The 16,799-nt window shown below is 42.2% G+C and overlaps 1 protein-coding gene across 2 annotated transcripts in view; it reads right to left on the reverse strand.

Moving 5' to 3' along the window:
- Positions 1–203: 203 nt before the first annotated feature.
- Positions 204–16,799, reverse strand: part of fstl5 (follistatin-like 5) — a 780,144-nt gene continuing 763,548 nt past the window's right edge. For both annotated transcript variants that reach the window (XM_078209651.1, XM_078209742.1), the window contains 3 exons: positions 8,878–8,985; positions 3,697–3,821; positions 204–2,005 (listed from right to left, as the gene is read on the reverse strand). In XM_078209651.1, the coding sequence (XP_078065777.1) occupies positions 1,303–2,005; positions 3,697–3,821; positions 8,878–8,985 (936 nt within the window). In that variant the 3' untranslated portion in view covers positions 204–1,302. The remainder of the gene's footprint in view (positions 2,006–3,696; positions 3,822–8,877; positions 8,986–16,799) is intronic.

Here is a 16,799-nt window from a genome sequence, read left to right on the forward strand (position 1 = left end):
GCAGGGTGGCTGGAAAATCTCACGCAAAGTATAGAAGGGGAAGCAGTAGCGCATCGCCAACCAAATTCCCAGACATTGTTCATGCAGCATGCTGTCTTTGTTTTCGGGTGTTGAGTACTGCGGATCAATAATTTGAGCCTCTTCAGAACATTTCCAACTTTCACTTGTTTCACATCACTTGCATCAAAGGTTTCAGCAGATTTAGACTCAAAATGTAAGATCTTTATTTGCCTCTAGTGTCAAGCAAATTTCTACATATACAACATTCAGAAATTAGGATATCCATTACATGACACAGAACAATGTATGGACAGATAATTATTTAAGAGACATTTCACATCATAGATCTTCACAAGATAGAACATTACTGGTAAAAAAAAGAGTAATTTAGTTACTACAAACCCAAACATTTTATCAGTCAGCTGCACAGTCATTGAGCAGATTCTTCCCACATCCCATATTTTCCAACTAATAGCTGACAATCACAGATTCTAACAGTTGCTATATACGTACATGATCATAGGTATAAAATCCTGTTCACAAGACACAGCTAGTTGAATAGGATGTAAATCCAGAAAAAGTCAAGCAAAGAAAATCTAAAAATATTACATTTTATTGGAGCACGGCACAAATTGCCTCAGCCACATTTAATTACAAATTTATTGACAGAGTCCGAATATGTTGCTGAAAAAATGTTTATAGGCTGGTTTTGCATCAATACATCTGCTGAGGAAGAGGAACTGGTTACTTCCTTTCATGACCAATAACCTGATATCGGAGACATCACTATTTGCAGTGCTATTGAGTTAATCAGTAGTCTCAGCGTAAACAGTGTTATACATAGATTGGAACAGCTTTTTTCTGTGTTCCAAATATGTAGCCAAAATGGGATTAACACTCTTTCTGGAAACACAAGGCACAAATAATTCTGGATTTGAAAGATTAAGTGAGAACATTTTTGATTTTGGAATCCAATTTGAAAGCAAAAGTGGGAAGAGGGTAAAAACACCTCTTTCATTATATCTTCAACAATTCCCTGCAGCATTCTGTATAGCTAAAACATTTTGTAGCTATAGAAATTAAGTTAAAGTAATAGTTGCAGTGTTAATCACACTCAGAAATGAGAAAATTCCAATTAGTATCTATGGTTATGTCAGTTGAGAGTTCCTGCTCTTTATGTCTGCAAACTGGTTTCATGTTTAATTAGTTATCTTTTGTAGTGGATAAAAGAACAAAATTGGTGTAACACAAGGTGTAGAGTAAGTGCAGGAATACCAGGGATTAGACAAGTAATTTATCCTTTTACGCTTCACCAACCCAAATTATTGTGTTGCCTTTTTCCACTTCGGTGATCTCACAATTTAACTTATTAAGCCTTCCATCCAGAATGAACAAAGATTCTTTTGACGGGGTCATAAGATACTGGCCAAATAAGCCACTGTCTACAATCACTCGGTTTTTACTGTTCCATGGCCATTCTTCTGTCTTCATGGGTTCTTTCAGGCTTTTCACCATCTTCACTTTCCCAGTGGAGAGTTCCACAAAAAGCACATCCGTTTGCACACTGGAGCTGGCGAAGACATTGTACTGGTTGGCTTCAGTGAAAGAGGGCTGAAAGGTGGCATCGGTGATATGAAGGTTTGTATGAATCTCAAAGGATTCCAGGATTTTCCCTTGGATGGTGAAGGACTGAACTCTCATGAGACCCTTTTGATCATCTATACTGACCAAGTAATGTCCATCTGGAGAAATGTAAGGAACACCTGATATATCACCATTGTAGCCAATTACAGAATCAGTGACACTGTCGACTATGATTTGTGGTTCAGTTGCACCTGTACTGCCAGCTTTGCAATGAACAAAGTAGTATCCACCAAGGTGAGTATAGGCCAGTGATTGTGGGACACAATTATAGTCTTTCAAACTGATGGTCTTAATGTATGTCATTGTCTCAAGCTCAATTTTGTGAAGGGCTGGTTCACCTTTGTGAAGAATAAATCCAAACCTACAAATAATGGGGCATAGAGTATTGAAAATGTTCAGTACTTCCAAAAATAAATACATATTAGGGAAACAGTAGCAGAAAAATACAAAGATACTGACTTGCATTTGAGAAAACCGCATTTATCCTATTAATTAAAGTGCATAACAAAATGTAAAGCAGCTAACTGTGAATTCTCTTCCTAACCACAAAATCACTCAAAAGACCACAAACATGTTTTAGAACAATAGTTTTATTATGAATTAACAATGTGCTATGAAACAACTGTCAAGGTGCTCTATTGGTTGGCCATGTTTCTTTGTTCACATAGAACAGTACAGCATAGGAACAGGCCCTTTGGCTCACGATATTGTGCCAACATGATGCCAAATTAATCCTTAATTAACTAATCTCTTCTGCCTGCCCTTGGTCCATATCCCTCTATTACTTGCATATTCATGTGCTTATCTAAAAGCCCCTTAAACAATCTATCATATCGGCCTGCACCACCACAGAAGTTTAAAGAACTTTTATTTCTTCTCACTTTTTCTGAGCAACTGTCACCTTCTGAGCATCAGAAGTTTATAACTTAAATCGCATTTTCGGATGTTGCACAGCACAACACAACTGCCCAGAGGAAGTTTGTGCTTCTGGGTAATTGCTGTGCAATCTTTTACCTGTGAAGTTCTGGGAGGGATTCCTCAGCATATCTAAGGGGAAGCCCCCAAGCCATGCTGGGGAGCTTGAAAGTTTCTACGCTACCAAGGTAGGAGATGAAGCAGGTACGTTTTCAATTAGAATTATTCTGAAATATAATTATGATTCTCTCCTCAATATTTAAAAAAAGAGGCACCTTCTTTCAAAATTAATTGATAATTTCCAAATATCGTGCTGAAGGAATCATACTCTTTGATTGATTATAGTCATACCTATTAGTTATATATTAATCAAGGGACAGAATTTAGTGTGACTGCAAATGTCCTGCTGAGACCTTTATAAGACTGTTTAACAGAATATGATACCCCAGTTACAAAGATATGACAGTCATGTGTGATACCTGGTAGCAAGCAACTATTAATGATTCTTTAATTTTACCTGTCCCCAGTCTGTAAAAATGAACAACTGAAATGTTGTTGAATGTGTATATCATTGGTCATAATGAGTACCCTTTAGGGCTTTACCAACCAAATCATCTCTGAAATTTCCCTTTTTCAGATGAGTGACAAATTAAATGTTTAAATGATGCACATGTAGATATAAGTCTTTACCACTGCTTCACACTGGAACTATTGTGAAGACAATGCTTGGTGGAAGGCCAAAATTTATTGATTTTCATTGACATTGGGTAAACAGATTGTGGAGCAGGAGCCAATTTTAGATTCAATACAATCTACATTGCAAAAATTGCATCGCTCACCATCCCTCGCCTCCTGGATTTGATGAGATATTAGCTATCTGCTGCTGCATTTTCTAACTTGTCTACATACATTTTCACACAGAAAACCTAATAAAATTACATATGTTGCAATAAATTTAAGGCGAACTGAATCTCATGCTAATTAACTGGGAGATATTAAAATAAAATCAGGAATCTTTACAGTACTATTGCCATAGTAAAATTATTGTTTCTGCAACCTTTGGATTTTTTTACTTCCCCTCCTACAGAAAGTTTAAATTAAGAGTGAAATTGATCCTGTTATCGTTTGCACACCTACCTGATGTGGTTAATGACGAGGTTTGTAGATGGAATGAAAAAATCATCCACCCTGTCAAACTGCTTGCCGACTGGTTGGGTATGGATGGTGTGATGGGCTGCACTCCCACTGGCCTGATTAATTACCTGCAGAGAAAAAGTAAGTGAAATAGAAAATTTATCTAATACAGATTAAATTTTATGAATGTTCTTAAAATGACAAATTGTGATTAACCACAGAAAAACGTGTAATTTATTATGGTGTGTAGGTATTTTTTTAAAAACTTGGATTGGGTGGCATGCCTTATGAGAGTAGGTTGAGGGAGCTCGGTCTTTTCTCTTTGGAGAGATGAAGGATGAGAGGTGACCTGATAGAGGTTTACAAGATGTTGAGAGGGATAGATCGGGTGGATTCTCAGAGGCTTTTTCCCATGGCTGAAATGGTTGCTATGAGAGGTTTAAGGTGCTGGGAGTAGGTACAGAGGAGATAGAAACATAGAAAAACTACAGCACAAACAGGCCCTTCGGCCCACAAGTTGTGCCGAACACATCCCTACCTTCTAGACCTACCTATAACCCTCCATCCTATTACGCTCCATGTACTCACTCCAGGAGTCTCTTAAAAGACTTAAAAGTTCACCTCCACCACCACTGACGGCAGCCGATTCCACTCGCCCACCACCCTCTGTGTGAAAAACTGCTCCCAAACATCTCCCCTGTACCTACCCCCCAGCACCCTAAACCTGTGTCCTCTCGTAGCAGACATTTCCACCCTGGGAAAAAGCCTCTGAGAGTCCACCCAATCTATGCCTCGCAACATCTTATATACCTCTATTAGGTCTCCTCTCATCCTTCGTCTCTCCAAGGAGAAAAGACCGAGCTCCCTCAGCCTATCCTCATAAGGCACGCCACTCAATCCACGCAACATCCTTGTAAATCTCTTCTGCACCCTTTCAATCTCTTCCACATCCTTCCTATAGTGAGGCGACCAGAACTGAGCACAGTACTCCAAGTGGGGTCTGACGAGGGTCTTATATAGCTGCATCATTACCCCCGGACTCCTAAACTCAATCCCTCAATTGATAAAGGCCAGCACACCATACGCCTTCTTAACCACCACCTCCACCTGCGGGGCCGATTTCAGAGTCCTATGGACCCGGATCCCCAAGGTCCTTCTGATCCTCTACAGTACTAAGAGTTTTTTCCTTTATATTGTACTCCTTCATCCCATTTGACCTACCAAAATGGACCACGACGCTTTTATCTGGTTTGAAGTCCATCTGCTACTTGTCCGCCTAGTCTTGCATCCTATCTATGTCCCTCTGTAACTTCTGACATCCCTCCAGACTATCCACAACTCCACCAACCTTCGTGTCATCGGCAAACTTACCAACCCATCCCTCCGCTTCCTCATCCAGGTCATTTATGAAAATGACAAACAGCAAGGGTCCCAGAACAGATCCCACTGGTGACCGACCTCCATTTAGAAAAAGACCCACTCTCTGCCTCCTTTGGGCAAGCCAGTTCTGGATCCACCGGGCAGCAGCCCCTTGGATCCCATGCCCTCTCACTTTTTCTAGAAGCCTTACATGGGGGACCTTATCGAACGCCTTGCTAAAATCCATATAAACCACATCTACCGCCTTCCCTTCGTCAGGGGTAAGTTTTTCACTCAGAGGGTGATGGGTGAGTGGAATCGGCTGCCGTCAGTGGTGGTGGAGGCAAACTCGATAGGGTCTTTTAAGAGACTTCTGGATGAGTATATGGGACTTAAGAGGATTGAGGGTTGTAGGTAAGTCTATTTATAAGCCTAGGTAGGTAGGGACAGGACCGGCGCAGCTTGTGGGCCGAAGGGCCTGTTTGTGCTGTAGTTTTTCTATGTTCTAAAATGCTGTTGAAATAATACTCAACAAACTACTGAACTATAGACTATTAACCCAGAAACTCAGCTAATGCTCTGGGGTCCTGGGTTTGAATTCACCATGGCAGATGGTGGAATTTAAATTCAATGAAAAATATCTGGAATTAAGAATCTATGATGACCATGTCAATTGTCAGAAAAACCCAAGTGGTTCACTTGGGAAGGAAACCTGCCATTCTTACCCAGTCACCTACATGTGACTCCAGAGTCTCAGCAATGTGGTTGACTGTCAACTGCCCTCCAAAGGCAACTAGGACAATGAAGGCTGGCCAGCTAGTAACACCCATGTCCCATGAATGAATACAAAAAAAAAGACTTTTGGTAGCACAGAACTTGATGTTGCATGAGAGCAAATGCGAGAATGCCAAATTTCAAAGGATTACAATTGAATTACTGGTACCCTTTTCTCTTGTTGCATAAATTGTTATAATCATTTGAAATTTGACATTCTTGTATTTGTCCTGAAGAGTGCAAGATGAAAAGTTTTGCTAACATGCCTCCCCTTTCAGCAATATTCAAACAGACTTTTAATAATCTTTGTAGTTTAAAAAGCTGCACACTTCTTTGCCCTGTTGAATTATTTCATACTTGTTATTCAATTTCGAAGGAATGCAATTTGTTGCTGATTTTAAAAGATCATGAGATTTTATTTTCCATTATGTTTGCTGATAATATATAATTAGAAAGCTATATAAACATGAAGTTTAGTCCAGCTTTAAAACAGGGTTGATACTGCAGCTACAGTTAATTAGACAACTGGTTTAAACAAGTTTCCAGAACCTGATTCAGTTGAGTATAAAAGTAGGCTATTTTAAAGTGCTGTCTTTGTTCACACTGGAGTGTGCTTCTGGACAGCAGGAGAGTGTGAAAGTTGGAGTTTGGTAACTGAGGGTGTTCAGTGAGGAAGGAGTGAGGTGATCCTTTTCTACCCTTCCTCAGAAAGAAGAGCAGCAGTCTTGGTAAGTATGGCCTGGTAAGTATTTCTACTGTCCTTAACCTACCCTAAACTAGAGCAAGTATAAGTAACAGGAATGATTTAAGTGTAAGTTATGTAAGAGCAGCTTGGTCATACGCAATGTTCCTCTTGTACGATGTGGGAAGTCCAGGGTGACCAGATGAGCAGGAAGTGTCTCGAGCTGCAGTGACTCAAAATCTGTGTTTTGGAGCTGAAATTGTGGTTGGATTCACTGTGGAGCATCGGCAAGAACGTGATTTTTGCAGAAGCACGGACAGTGAGGTGGTCATATCACAGGAAAAGAGTACACAGGCAGAAAGGGAATGGGTGACAAAGTTTGCCAGGCATGGCAAAAGCAGGCAGCGAAGGAATCACTTGGTTTTTCTGTCAGTGTGATGACACAGCCCATACTTGACCCTAGTCTGAATGTGAATTGGGTCTTTGGTGGATCAATTGGTTCGGATCAAGCCTTGCATGTCATCGTGAACAGACAAATGTTTGAGGGCAGCTGAAACTGAAGAGGATGTTTCATAATCCCTCAAGGTTCACAGTGTCAAAGAAGATCATGGAAATGAGTTGGTGTTGTTCTCTGCATTTCTCTTGTTGCCACATGGTGCAGCTCATGTCCGTTGTGCCCTGTTCGTGGGTGGAATCCACACTGCGATTCTGGGAGGAACTCTTCAGCCACAGGGATTAAGGAGGACTCTTACGATGACCTTTCTTGTGGTTGACAGCAGGGAAATTCCACTGTAGTTACTGCAGTTGGACTTGTCACCTTTCTTGAAGAAGATCACAATTACAGCATTGTGTAATGAGATCCCCTGGCATGTTCTCCTCTTTCTAAATAAGAGAAATTAGGTAATATATTCATGCCAATAGAACTTTGTCATGTTTTAGTGCATGTTTTAAGTAGGGATTCCAACTTGTTGACCTTTAGCTGTCAGATGGCCTTTTCTACATTGTGCCAGGTTGGGGCTCTGCTGACTCTTGCATTGTCTCTGTGATCCAGTTTGTGTTGACTACCTCTCTTCTTCTTGAGCACCTCTCCTTTCTTGGCCAGTAGTGGGATGGAGCATTGGGAGCCTGGGCTTAGGATTTGGGGTAGGCCATTTAGGACAGAGGTGAGGAGGCATTTCTTCACCCAAAGTGTGGTGAGCCTGTGGAATTCATTACCACTGGAAGTAGTTGATGCCAAAACATTGAATGTATTGAAGAGGCGGCTAGATATAGCACTTGGGGTGAAGGGGATCAAAGATTATGGGGAGAAAACAGGATTAAACTATTGAGTTGGATGATCAACCATGATCGTAACGAATGGTGGAGCAGGCTCAAAGGGCCAAATGGCCTCCTCTTGCTCCTATCTTCTATGTAGGTAATCTTGGTATGCTAAATAAATCTTGTTTTTGACTAACTGCTGGATCTCTTATGCTTTCTCCACCCCCATCTGTTCTTTAGGTTGTGGTTTTTTGCTGGACGCATTAAAAAACTGAACTCATCCAAGTGCCATAAATCTCCCAAATTTTACCTCAGAACTGCTAATCCTAGTGGATCTCTGAACTGAGAACTTCAAATTAAAGTCCACAAAAATTATTTAGCTTTTAAAACTCTTCCTGCCTCCACGTAGCTTGTGTTGAAAACGACAGGTGCTGAATCCTGGCCACCTCCCAGTAATCTGTAAACATCTGGAGATAGGCTCTTAATGCGCCCACCACAATGTAAACTTATTTCTGAAAAGGAACAGAACTGTTTGGACTTGGGCTTCCTCTCCTGCTCTTGGCAGAAAATAGCAGAAAGAATTAGGAGCTCCAGCCATGCCATGTGGAGGCCGTTCCTTTTGCCATTCTACCTCTGCTCCCAACCAAATTAGGAGCAAGAAATCTCTGGCCATGATGTGCACGCCATTGAGCTAACCAGGTCAAACATTGAAAGAGGAGTTTGACCGTGGGTCTTGGATCTCAAGAAACCAAAGGGCAGCCTTAACAATAAAACAGACTGCAGTGTTTCAAGAAGGTTATTGGAGATAGACAATAAACATATTGTCCCAGCCTGTGACACCCATATTTTGTGAAAGAATAAAAATACTCAATGTTTTGCACATCAACTGCAGATAAGAGCACTAATTTCGCACTTTAAATATTTCTTTAAAACTGCATAGTTACAGAAAACAGTATTGTAGCAAATGTGTATTAACTTTACCTGCAATTTTCTTTGACTGGCACAGCCTCCTATTAAAATTTGAAGTGCTAGAATATTGATGTGTAATAACTGTGATCAACATTTACTGTTAAGGGTACAACTAATTCAATACTGTAAATGAACATACTGACCTGCAGTGTTGGTGAGCTTTTCTCATTATCACCCCAGCTAAGAACCCAGACTTGATCATGTGATTTATCATAATGAAGTTTCACTGGAACTGGATCAGTGGCTACAACCTGCAGTGGAGAAAAGAATCAAATGAAGGGCTGCTGCACAAACTCTAAATCAAAAATAAATAAAAATCATTTCCAGGGTCGATAACAACATAGAACATAGAAAACACAGCACAAACAGGCCCTTCGGCCCACAAGTTGCGCCGGTCATGTCCCTTTCCAACCTAGGCTTATATATAGGCTTACCTATAACCCTCAATCCTATTAAGTTCCAAGTACTCTTCCAGAAGTCTCTTAAAAGACCCTATCGAGTTTGCCTCCACCACCACTGACGGCAGCCGATTCCACTCACCCACCACCCTCTGAGTGAAAAACTTACTCCTGACATCTCCTCTGTACCTACTCCCCAGCACCTTAAACCTGTGTCCTCTCGTAGCAGCCATTTCAGCCCTGGGAAAAAACCTCCGAGAATCCACCCGATCTATACCTCTCAACATCTTGTACACCTCTATCAGGTCACCTCTCATCCTTCGTCTCTCCAAGGAGAAAAGACCGAGCTCCCTCAACCTATCTTCATAAGGCATGCCAACCAATCCAGGCAACATCCTTGTAAATCTTCTCTGCACCCTTTCAATCATTTCCACATACCTCCTGTAATGAGGCGACCAGAACTGAGCACAGTACTCCAAGTGGGGTCTGACGAGGGTCTTGTATAGCTGCATCATTATCTCCCGACTCCTAAACTCAATCCCTCGATTGATGAAGGCCAGCACACCATACGCCTTCTTAACCACCTCCTCTCCCTGCGAGGCCGATTTAAGAGTCCTATGGACCCGGACCCCAAGGTCCTTCTGATCCTCTACACTGCTCAGAGTCTTACCCTTGATATTATACTCCTCCATCCCATTTGACTTGCCAAAATGGACCACTACACATTTATCCGGGTTGAAGTCCATCTGCCACTTCTCCGCCCAGTCTTGCATCCTATCTATGTCACGCTGCAGCTTCTGACATCCCTCCAAACTATCCACAACACCACCAACCTTTGTGTCGTCGGCAAACTTACCAACCCATCCCTCCACTTCCTCATCCATGTCATTTATGAAAATGACCAACAGCAAGGGTCCCAGAACAGATCCCTGGGGCACTCCACTGGTGACCGACCTCCATTCAGAAAAAGACCCATCTACAACCACTACAACCTTCTGCAGGCAAGCCAGTTCTGGATCCACAAGGCAACAGCCCATTGGATCCCATGCCCTCTCACTTTCTCAAGAAGTCTTGCATGGGGGACCTTATCGAATGCCTTGCTGAAGTCCATGTAAACCACATCTACCGCTTTTCCTTCGTCAATGTGTTTAGTCACATTTTCAAAGAACTCCACCAGGCTCGTAAGGCACGATTTGCCTTTGACAAAGCCGTGCTGACTACTTTTGAGCATACTAAACTTCTCTAAATGTTCATAAATCCTGTCACATATTAGAGAAGTGACAAAGTCTTGCAGTCAGCAGGTGTGCCCTCAGCTAACCTTGATTTTACTTTATGGCCGTGTCTCCGGCTTGCCAGTGACAAGCAGAGTAGGAGGACTGAAGTGAAGCCACACCATCATTATGACAGGATGCAAGGGATCCGACGATGTGAGTGGTTGAGGCGCGAGGAGCACTGAAAATTGTTTTTGGCGGCTGTGTTGCTGAGAAATATCGGAGCGATGTTGAATTGTGTTAGGAAGCTATGGTGTAGCATTGGGGCAGTGGTGCAAAGGGAGCAGCGTCAGGGGGTGTAGGTTGATTGGGCATGCTAAATTGCCCCTTGCTGTTAGGGGGGGCTAGCAGGGTAAATATGTGGCGTTAATGGGTTAAGGCCTGAGTGGGATTGTTGTCGGTGCAGGCTTGATGGGCCGAATTGCCTCCTTCTGCACTGTAGGAATTCTATGATTCTATTCTATGATTTCATTATGCAATTATTCCCAGTGCTCAATCTGCATCGTACACTGAAGGTGGAAAAAAATCCTTTGTCAGATTTGCATCTGAAATACGTAGGTTGAATTTTTCAGTGGTAGCAGAAGTTTCAGCGCCAGGGCCAAAAGCAGTGGCAAAACTGATTCAGTAGGCAGCAGGATCCATGGCATTTACTGAGAGGCAAAACTTCAGTAAAGAGCAGTGGTTGACACCAGGACTGCCATCCCTATTAAGGATGGTAGCCTGCCCCCAAAAGCTGCCAGTCCAACCAGAGGGCCAACAGTCAGCAGCGTCAGTGGCCATTGTTGGAGTTGAGTGTTAAGTAGGTTGGGTTAGCTTGGAATTTGGCAGGTGGAGTCGCTGAGGGCAATTGGCACTGTTGCGGCTGGGAAGCTGTTACTGGAGGGCAGCTCTCCAGATCAAAGAATAGACCACTCAGTTTGGTGATCACAGAATCATACAGTGCAGAATTATTCTGCCCATCGAGTCCGCACCAACACATTAGAAACACCTGAACTCCCACTTAATCCCATGGGGAGAGAGGTGAGACTTCAATGAAGAGCCTGGAGAAAGCGGCAAGATTTCAGTAAAGAACGCAGAGTCTTCAAAAAAGCACACGGGAGAGAGATGACGCTTCAGTAAAGAGCACGGGGAGAGAGGCAAGACTTCAGTAAAGCACGCAGCGAGACAAGACTTCAATAAAGAGCACGGGGAGAGGCAAGACTTCAAACAAAGAGCATGGGGAAAGAGGTTAGACTTCAATAAAGAGCATGGAGAAAAAGGTGAGACTTCAATAGAGTGGAGAGAGAGAGACGAGATTTCAGTAAAGAGTGCAGAGAGAGGAGACTTAAAATCAGCGGCGAGATTTCAAAAAAGCACACGGGAAGGGAGATGATGTTTCAGTAGAGAGTACGGGAAGAGAGGTGAGATTTCAATAAAGAGCATGGAGAGAGAGAGAGCCAAGATTACAGTAAAAGGTGCGGGGAGAGAGATGAGAGTTCAATAAAGAGCATGGGGAGAGAGATGGAATTTCAATAAAGAGCATTGGAGGAGTCAAAATTTCAATAACGAGCGTCGTGAGAGAGTGGCGAGACTTCAATAAAGAGCACGGGCAGAGAGAAGCGAGATTTCAGTAAAGAGTGTGGGGAGAGAGGCGAGACTTCAATAAAGAGCGTGGGAGATAGGTAAGACCTCAGTAAAGAGAATAGAGAGAGTAGACTTCAATAAAGAGTGCAGGGAGTGAGGAAAGACTTCAAAAAAAAGTTTTTTCAGATATATAAAGGGTAAGAGAGAGGCACGAGTGGACATTGGACCGCAGGAAAATGATGCTGGAGAAATACTCATGGGGAGCAGAGAACCTGAACTCTGCATCAGTCTTCACAGTGGAAGACACCAGTAACACACCAAAAATTCAAGAGAGTCAGGGGACAGAGGTGAGTATTTGGTGGCCATTACTAAGGAAAAGGTGTTAGGGAAGCTAAAAGGTCTGAAGGTGGAAACATCACCTGGATCAGATGGACCCTAGAGTTCTGAAGGAGATAGCTGAAGAGATTTGTGGAGGTATTAGTGGTGATCTTTCAGTGATCACTGGAGTCAGGAAGGGTCTCAGAGCACTGGAAAATCGCTAATTGAACACCCTTGTTTAAGAAGGGAAGGAGGCAAATGACGGTACATTACAGGCCAGTTAGCCTGACCTCAGTCATTGGTAAGCCTTTAAAATCCATTAATAAGAGAATATTAGGAGACGAGATTTCAGAATACTTGGAAGTACATGGTAAAATAGGGTGAAGTCAGCATGGTTTCGTCAAAGGGAGGTCATGCCTGAAAAAACCTGCTAGAATTCTTTGAGGAGGTAATGAGCAGGTTAGACAAAGGAGAGGCAGTGGATGTTATCTACTTCGAATTCCATAAGGCCTTTGTCATACGAGGCTGCTGAGTAAGATAAGAGCCCATGGTATTAGAGGCAAGGTACTAGCATGGATAGAAGATTGGCTGGCTGACTGGCAGAAGGCAGAGTGTGTGGATAAAGGAGTCCTTTTCAAGATGGCAGCCCGTGACTAATGAGGTTCCACAGGGACCACACCTTTTCACTTTATACATCAATGATCTAGATGAGGGCATTGTGGCTATGTTTGCAGATGATGCAAAGATAGATGTAGGGACAAGTAGTATTGAGGAGGTGGGGAGGCTGCAGCAGGACTTGGACAGGTTAAGAAAGTGGGCAAAGAAGTGGCGGATAGAATACAACATGTTATGCGCTTTGGGAGAAAGATTAGAGGCGTAGACTATTTTCTAAATGGGGATTGAATTCAGAAATCGGAGGCACAAAGGGACTTGGGAATCTCAGTTCAGGATTCTCTTAAGGTTGAGTTGGTAGTTAGAAAGGCAAATGCAATGCTACCATTCATTTCGAGAAGACTAGAATACAAAACAGGGATGTACTACTGAGGCTATGTAAGGCTCTGGTCAGACCGCATTTGGAATATTGAGAGCAATTTTGGTGCTGCAAGCAAGCATTAAAACAAACAAAAATAGTTTCTATGGATATATAAATAGGAAGTGGGCAGCTAGGAAGGCTGTGCTGGCCTTGGAAAGGGTCCAAAGGAGGTTCACAAGAATGATCCCAGGAATGAAAAGCTTGACGAATGAGGAGCATTTGAGGACTCTGGGTCTGTACTCAATGGCATTTAGAAGCATGAGGGGGGATCTAATTGAAACTTACAGAGTACTGAAAGGCCTGGATAGTGTGGATGTGGGGAATATGTTTCCATTAGTAGGAGAGACTAGGATCTGAGTGTACAGCCTCAGAGAACCGAGATGAGGAGGAATTTCTTCAGCCAGAGGGTGGTGAATCTATGGAATTCATGCCACAGAAGGTTGTCATTGAGTGCATTTAAGACAGAGAAAGGCAAGTTCTTGATTGGTAAAGGGATCAAAGGTTACAGGGAAAATGGGGTTGAGAAACATATCAGCCATGATCGAATGACTCGATGGGCCAAATGGCTTAATAATGCTCCTATTGCTTATGTTGAATGCCATAGGTCCATAACCAGTGTCTTAAACTTAAATAAGGGCAATTATAATGGCATGAGGGAGGAGTTGTTTAAGGTGAACTGGGTAAACAAGCTAAGATACAAGTCAGTAGATGAACAGTGGCAGATATTCAAACAGCTGGTTCAAAATGCTCAGAAATATGCTCCCTATCAAAAAGAGGCAAAATCTATGGTTTGAAGGCAAAGATAGATAGATTTTTAAACAGCAAAGGAATTAAGATTTATGGTGAACAGGCAGGTGAGTGGAGCTGAGTCCACGAAAAGATCAACCATGATCTTATTGAATGACGGAGCAGGCTTGAGGGGCCAGATATCCTACTCCTGCTCCTAGTTCTTATGTTCACATAGGAGGTCAAGGATAATGTTAAATTGAAATGCAGGATATACAAAGTGGCAAGAGATAATGGTAGATCAGAGGATCGGGAAGTTTTTAGGATCCAGCAGCAAAAGCTCATAAGGGGGAAAATTAATTTTGAGAGAAACCTTGCTTGCAGCATTAAAACAAACAAAAATAGTTTCTATGGATATATAAATAGGAAGTGGGCAGCTAAGGTAAATGTGGGACCTCACTGAACAAGGCGGGTAAATTGATAACAGCAAATAACAAAATGGCGAATATGCTAAATAAATGTTTTGCATCAATCTTCTCCGTGGAAGACATTGCAAATATCCCTGAGTTATCAGATGGGCTGATTTCAAATAGCATGGTCAAACTTACAATAATCACAATCACAAGGGATAGAGTATTAGAGAAACTCAAGGGGCTAAAGTCACCAGGACCTGATGAACTGCATACCAGAGTTTTAATGGAAGTGGTTGCAGAAATAATGGACCCATTTGTTGAAATTTTTCGTAACTCGCTAAATTTCGGGAGGGTACCAGAAGATTGGAAAACATCCAATGTGAAGCCCTTATTCAAAAAGGGAGAAAGACAGAGGGAACTATAGGCCAGTTAGTTTAACATCTATTATTGGCAAGATGCTGAAGTCAATAATAAAAGAGGAAATAGTTAATCATTTAGGAAAACTGAATATAATCAAACCTAGTCAACATGGCTTTATGAAAGGTAAATCATGTTTGACAAATTTGCTCAAATTCTTTGCAGGTGTATCAGAGAGAATAGATAGAGGGGGACCTGTAGATATAGTGTATTTAAGTTTGACAAGGCATTTGTCAAGGTGCCGCATTAGAGGTTGATGCATAAAGTAAAAATACATGGAGTTGGAGAATGCATGTTAGCATGGATTGAAAACTTGTCAGAGAGAAAACAGGGAGTTGTCATAAATGGGTTCATTTCTGAGTAGAAAGACATAACAAGTGGAGTATCGCAGGGATCAGCTCTTGGCTCGCAATTGTTCTCTAATTACATTAATGATCTGGAGAAAGGAACATAATGTAAGGTTTTCAATTTTGCCGGTGATACAAAGATAGTGAAGAGGATACTGAGATTCTGCAACAGGATATAGATAGATTGAATTACTGGGTGAAAACCTGGCAAATGGACTTTAATGTGGGGAAGTGTGAGGTCATGCACTTTGGTAGGAGCAATGAAATGGCAGATTATTATCTAAATGGAGAGACTGCAAGTGAGTCAAATACAGAAGGACCGTGGTGTTCTAGTGCACGAATGACAAAAGCTAGCAAGCAGGTCCAACAAGTAGTTAAGAAGGCAAATGGCATTTTGGCCTTTATTGCAAAGAGGTCAGAGTTTCGAAGTAGGGAAGTTTTGTTACAATTGTACAGTGTGTTGGTCAGACTTCACCTGTAAAACAGCATACAGTTTTGGTCCCCTTGCCTTAGAAGGGATGTAGTAACACTGGAGGCAGTCCAAAGGAGATTCACCAGGCTAATTCCTGGGATGCAAGGGTTGTCCTATTAAGAGAGACTAAATAGTCTGGGTCTGTATTCCTTGGAGTTTAGAAGAGTTATTTAAACATAAGATTCTGAGGGAACTTGACAGGGTAGAAGGTGAGGTGTTTTCACTAGTAGGAGAGTCTCGAACAAGGGGATATAGCTACGAGATAAAGGGCTGGTCATTTAAAACTGAGGTGCGTAGAAATTTCTTCTTGTAGAGGGTGGTGAATCTCTGGAATTTTCTGTCTCAAAAGGTAGTGGAGGCTGGATCATTAGAAGTATTTAAAGTGGAGGTAGATAAATATTTGATAGATCAAGGAATAGAGAGCGCTATGTGAAAATGGCACAGAAAAGGAGCTGAGGCCGGCGTAGATCAGCCATGATTGTACAGGTGGGACAGACTTGAAGGGCCTGGTGGCCTACTCCTGCTTCTATTTCTTGTGTTCTTGTAGATGGATGCCACAGGTTTAGCACTGGACTGCCAACTTGGAAGTGGATAGAAATTTGTTAAGGACATCCTCAATAAATCTATTAAATCGATTTGTTCACTGATTCAAAGAGCACTGAGGATTCAGGCTGCCAGCAACCTTGCTTTGCTCTAGTTATCATACAAATGAGGAAAGGAAGACTAGGTTCAGGGCCAGGAGGAGCTGTGGCCAAGCAGCAATGGTGAGCTGAACCCCAAGAAGTTCAAGATGCTCCCAAGGAGGGGCAAGTGCAGCTGTGACTATTGGCCTAATCATGGGCAGTTGTGGTAACTCAAATTTGCCAGCTTCCACAGAGTGCTGCGGCTGCATAGTTTGGTGGGTATCCGATGTTGGTGGTGTTGAAGGGCACACACGTTTCTCCAAAGTTCCATGATTTCTGAAAGTTAATTAAATATCAGTACTCATCTTGATGTTGGTTTGATCATTTGATTATGCTAAACATGGCTGCTGTAGCTCCTGAAAAGCACTCTGCTTTGTATTGACCTGAGGCAACTTTAACTAGAATAGTGATTTCACCTCTGCTC

This window comes from Mustelus asterias, chromosome 1, assembly GCF_964213995.1.
Source record: "Mustelus asterias chromosome 1, sMusAst1.hap1.1, whole genome shotgun sequence".
NCBI classification, from domain to species: Eukaryota; Metazoa; Chordata; class Chondrichthyes; order Carcharhiniformes; family Triakidae; genus Mustelus; species Mustelus asterias.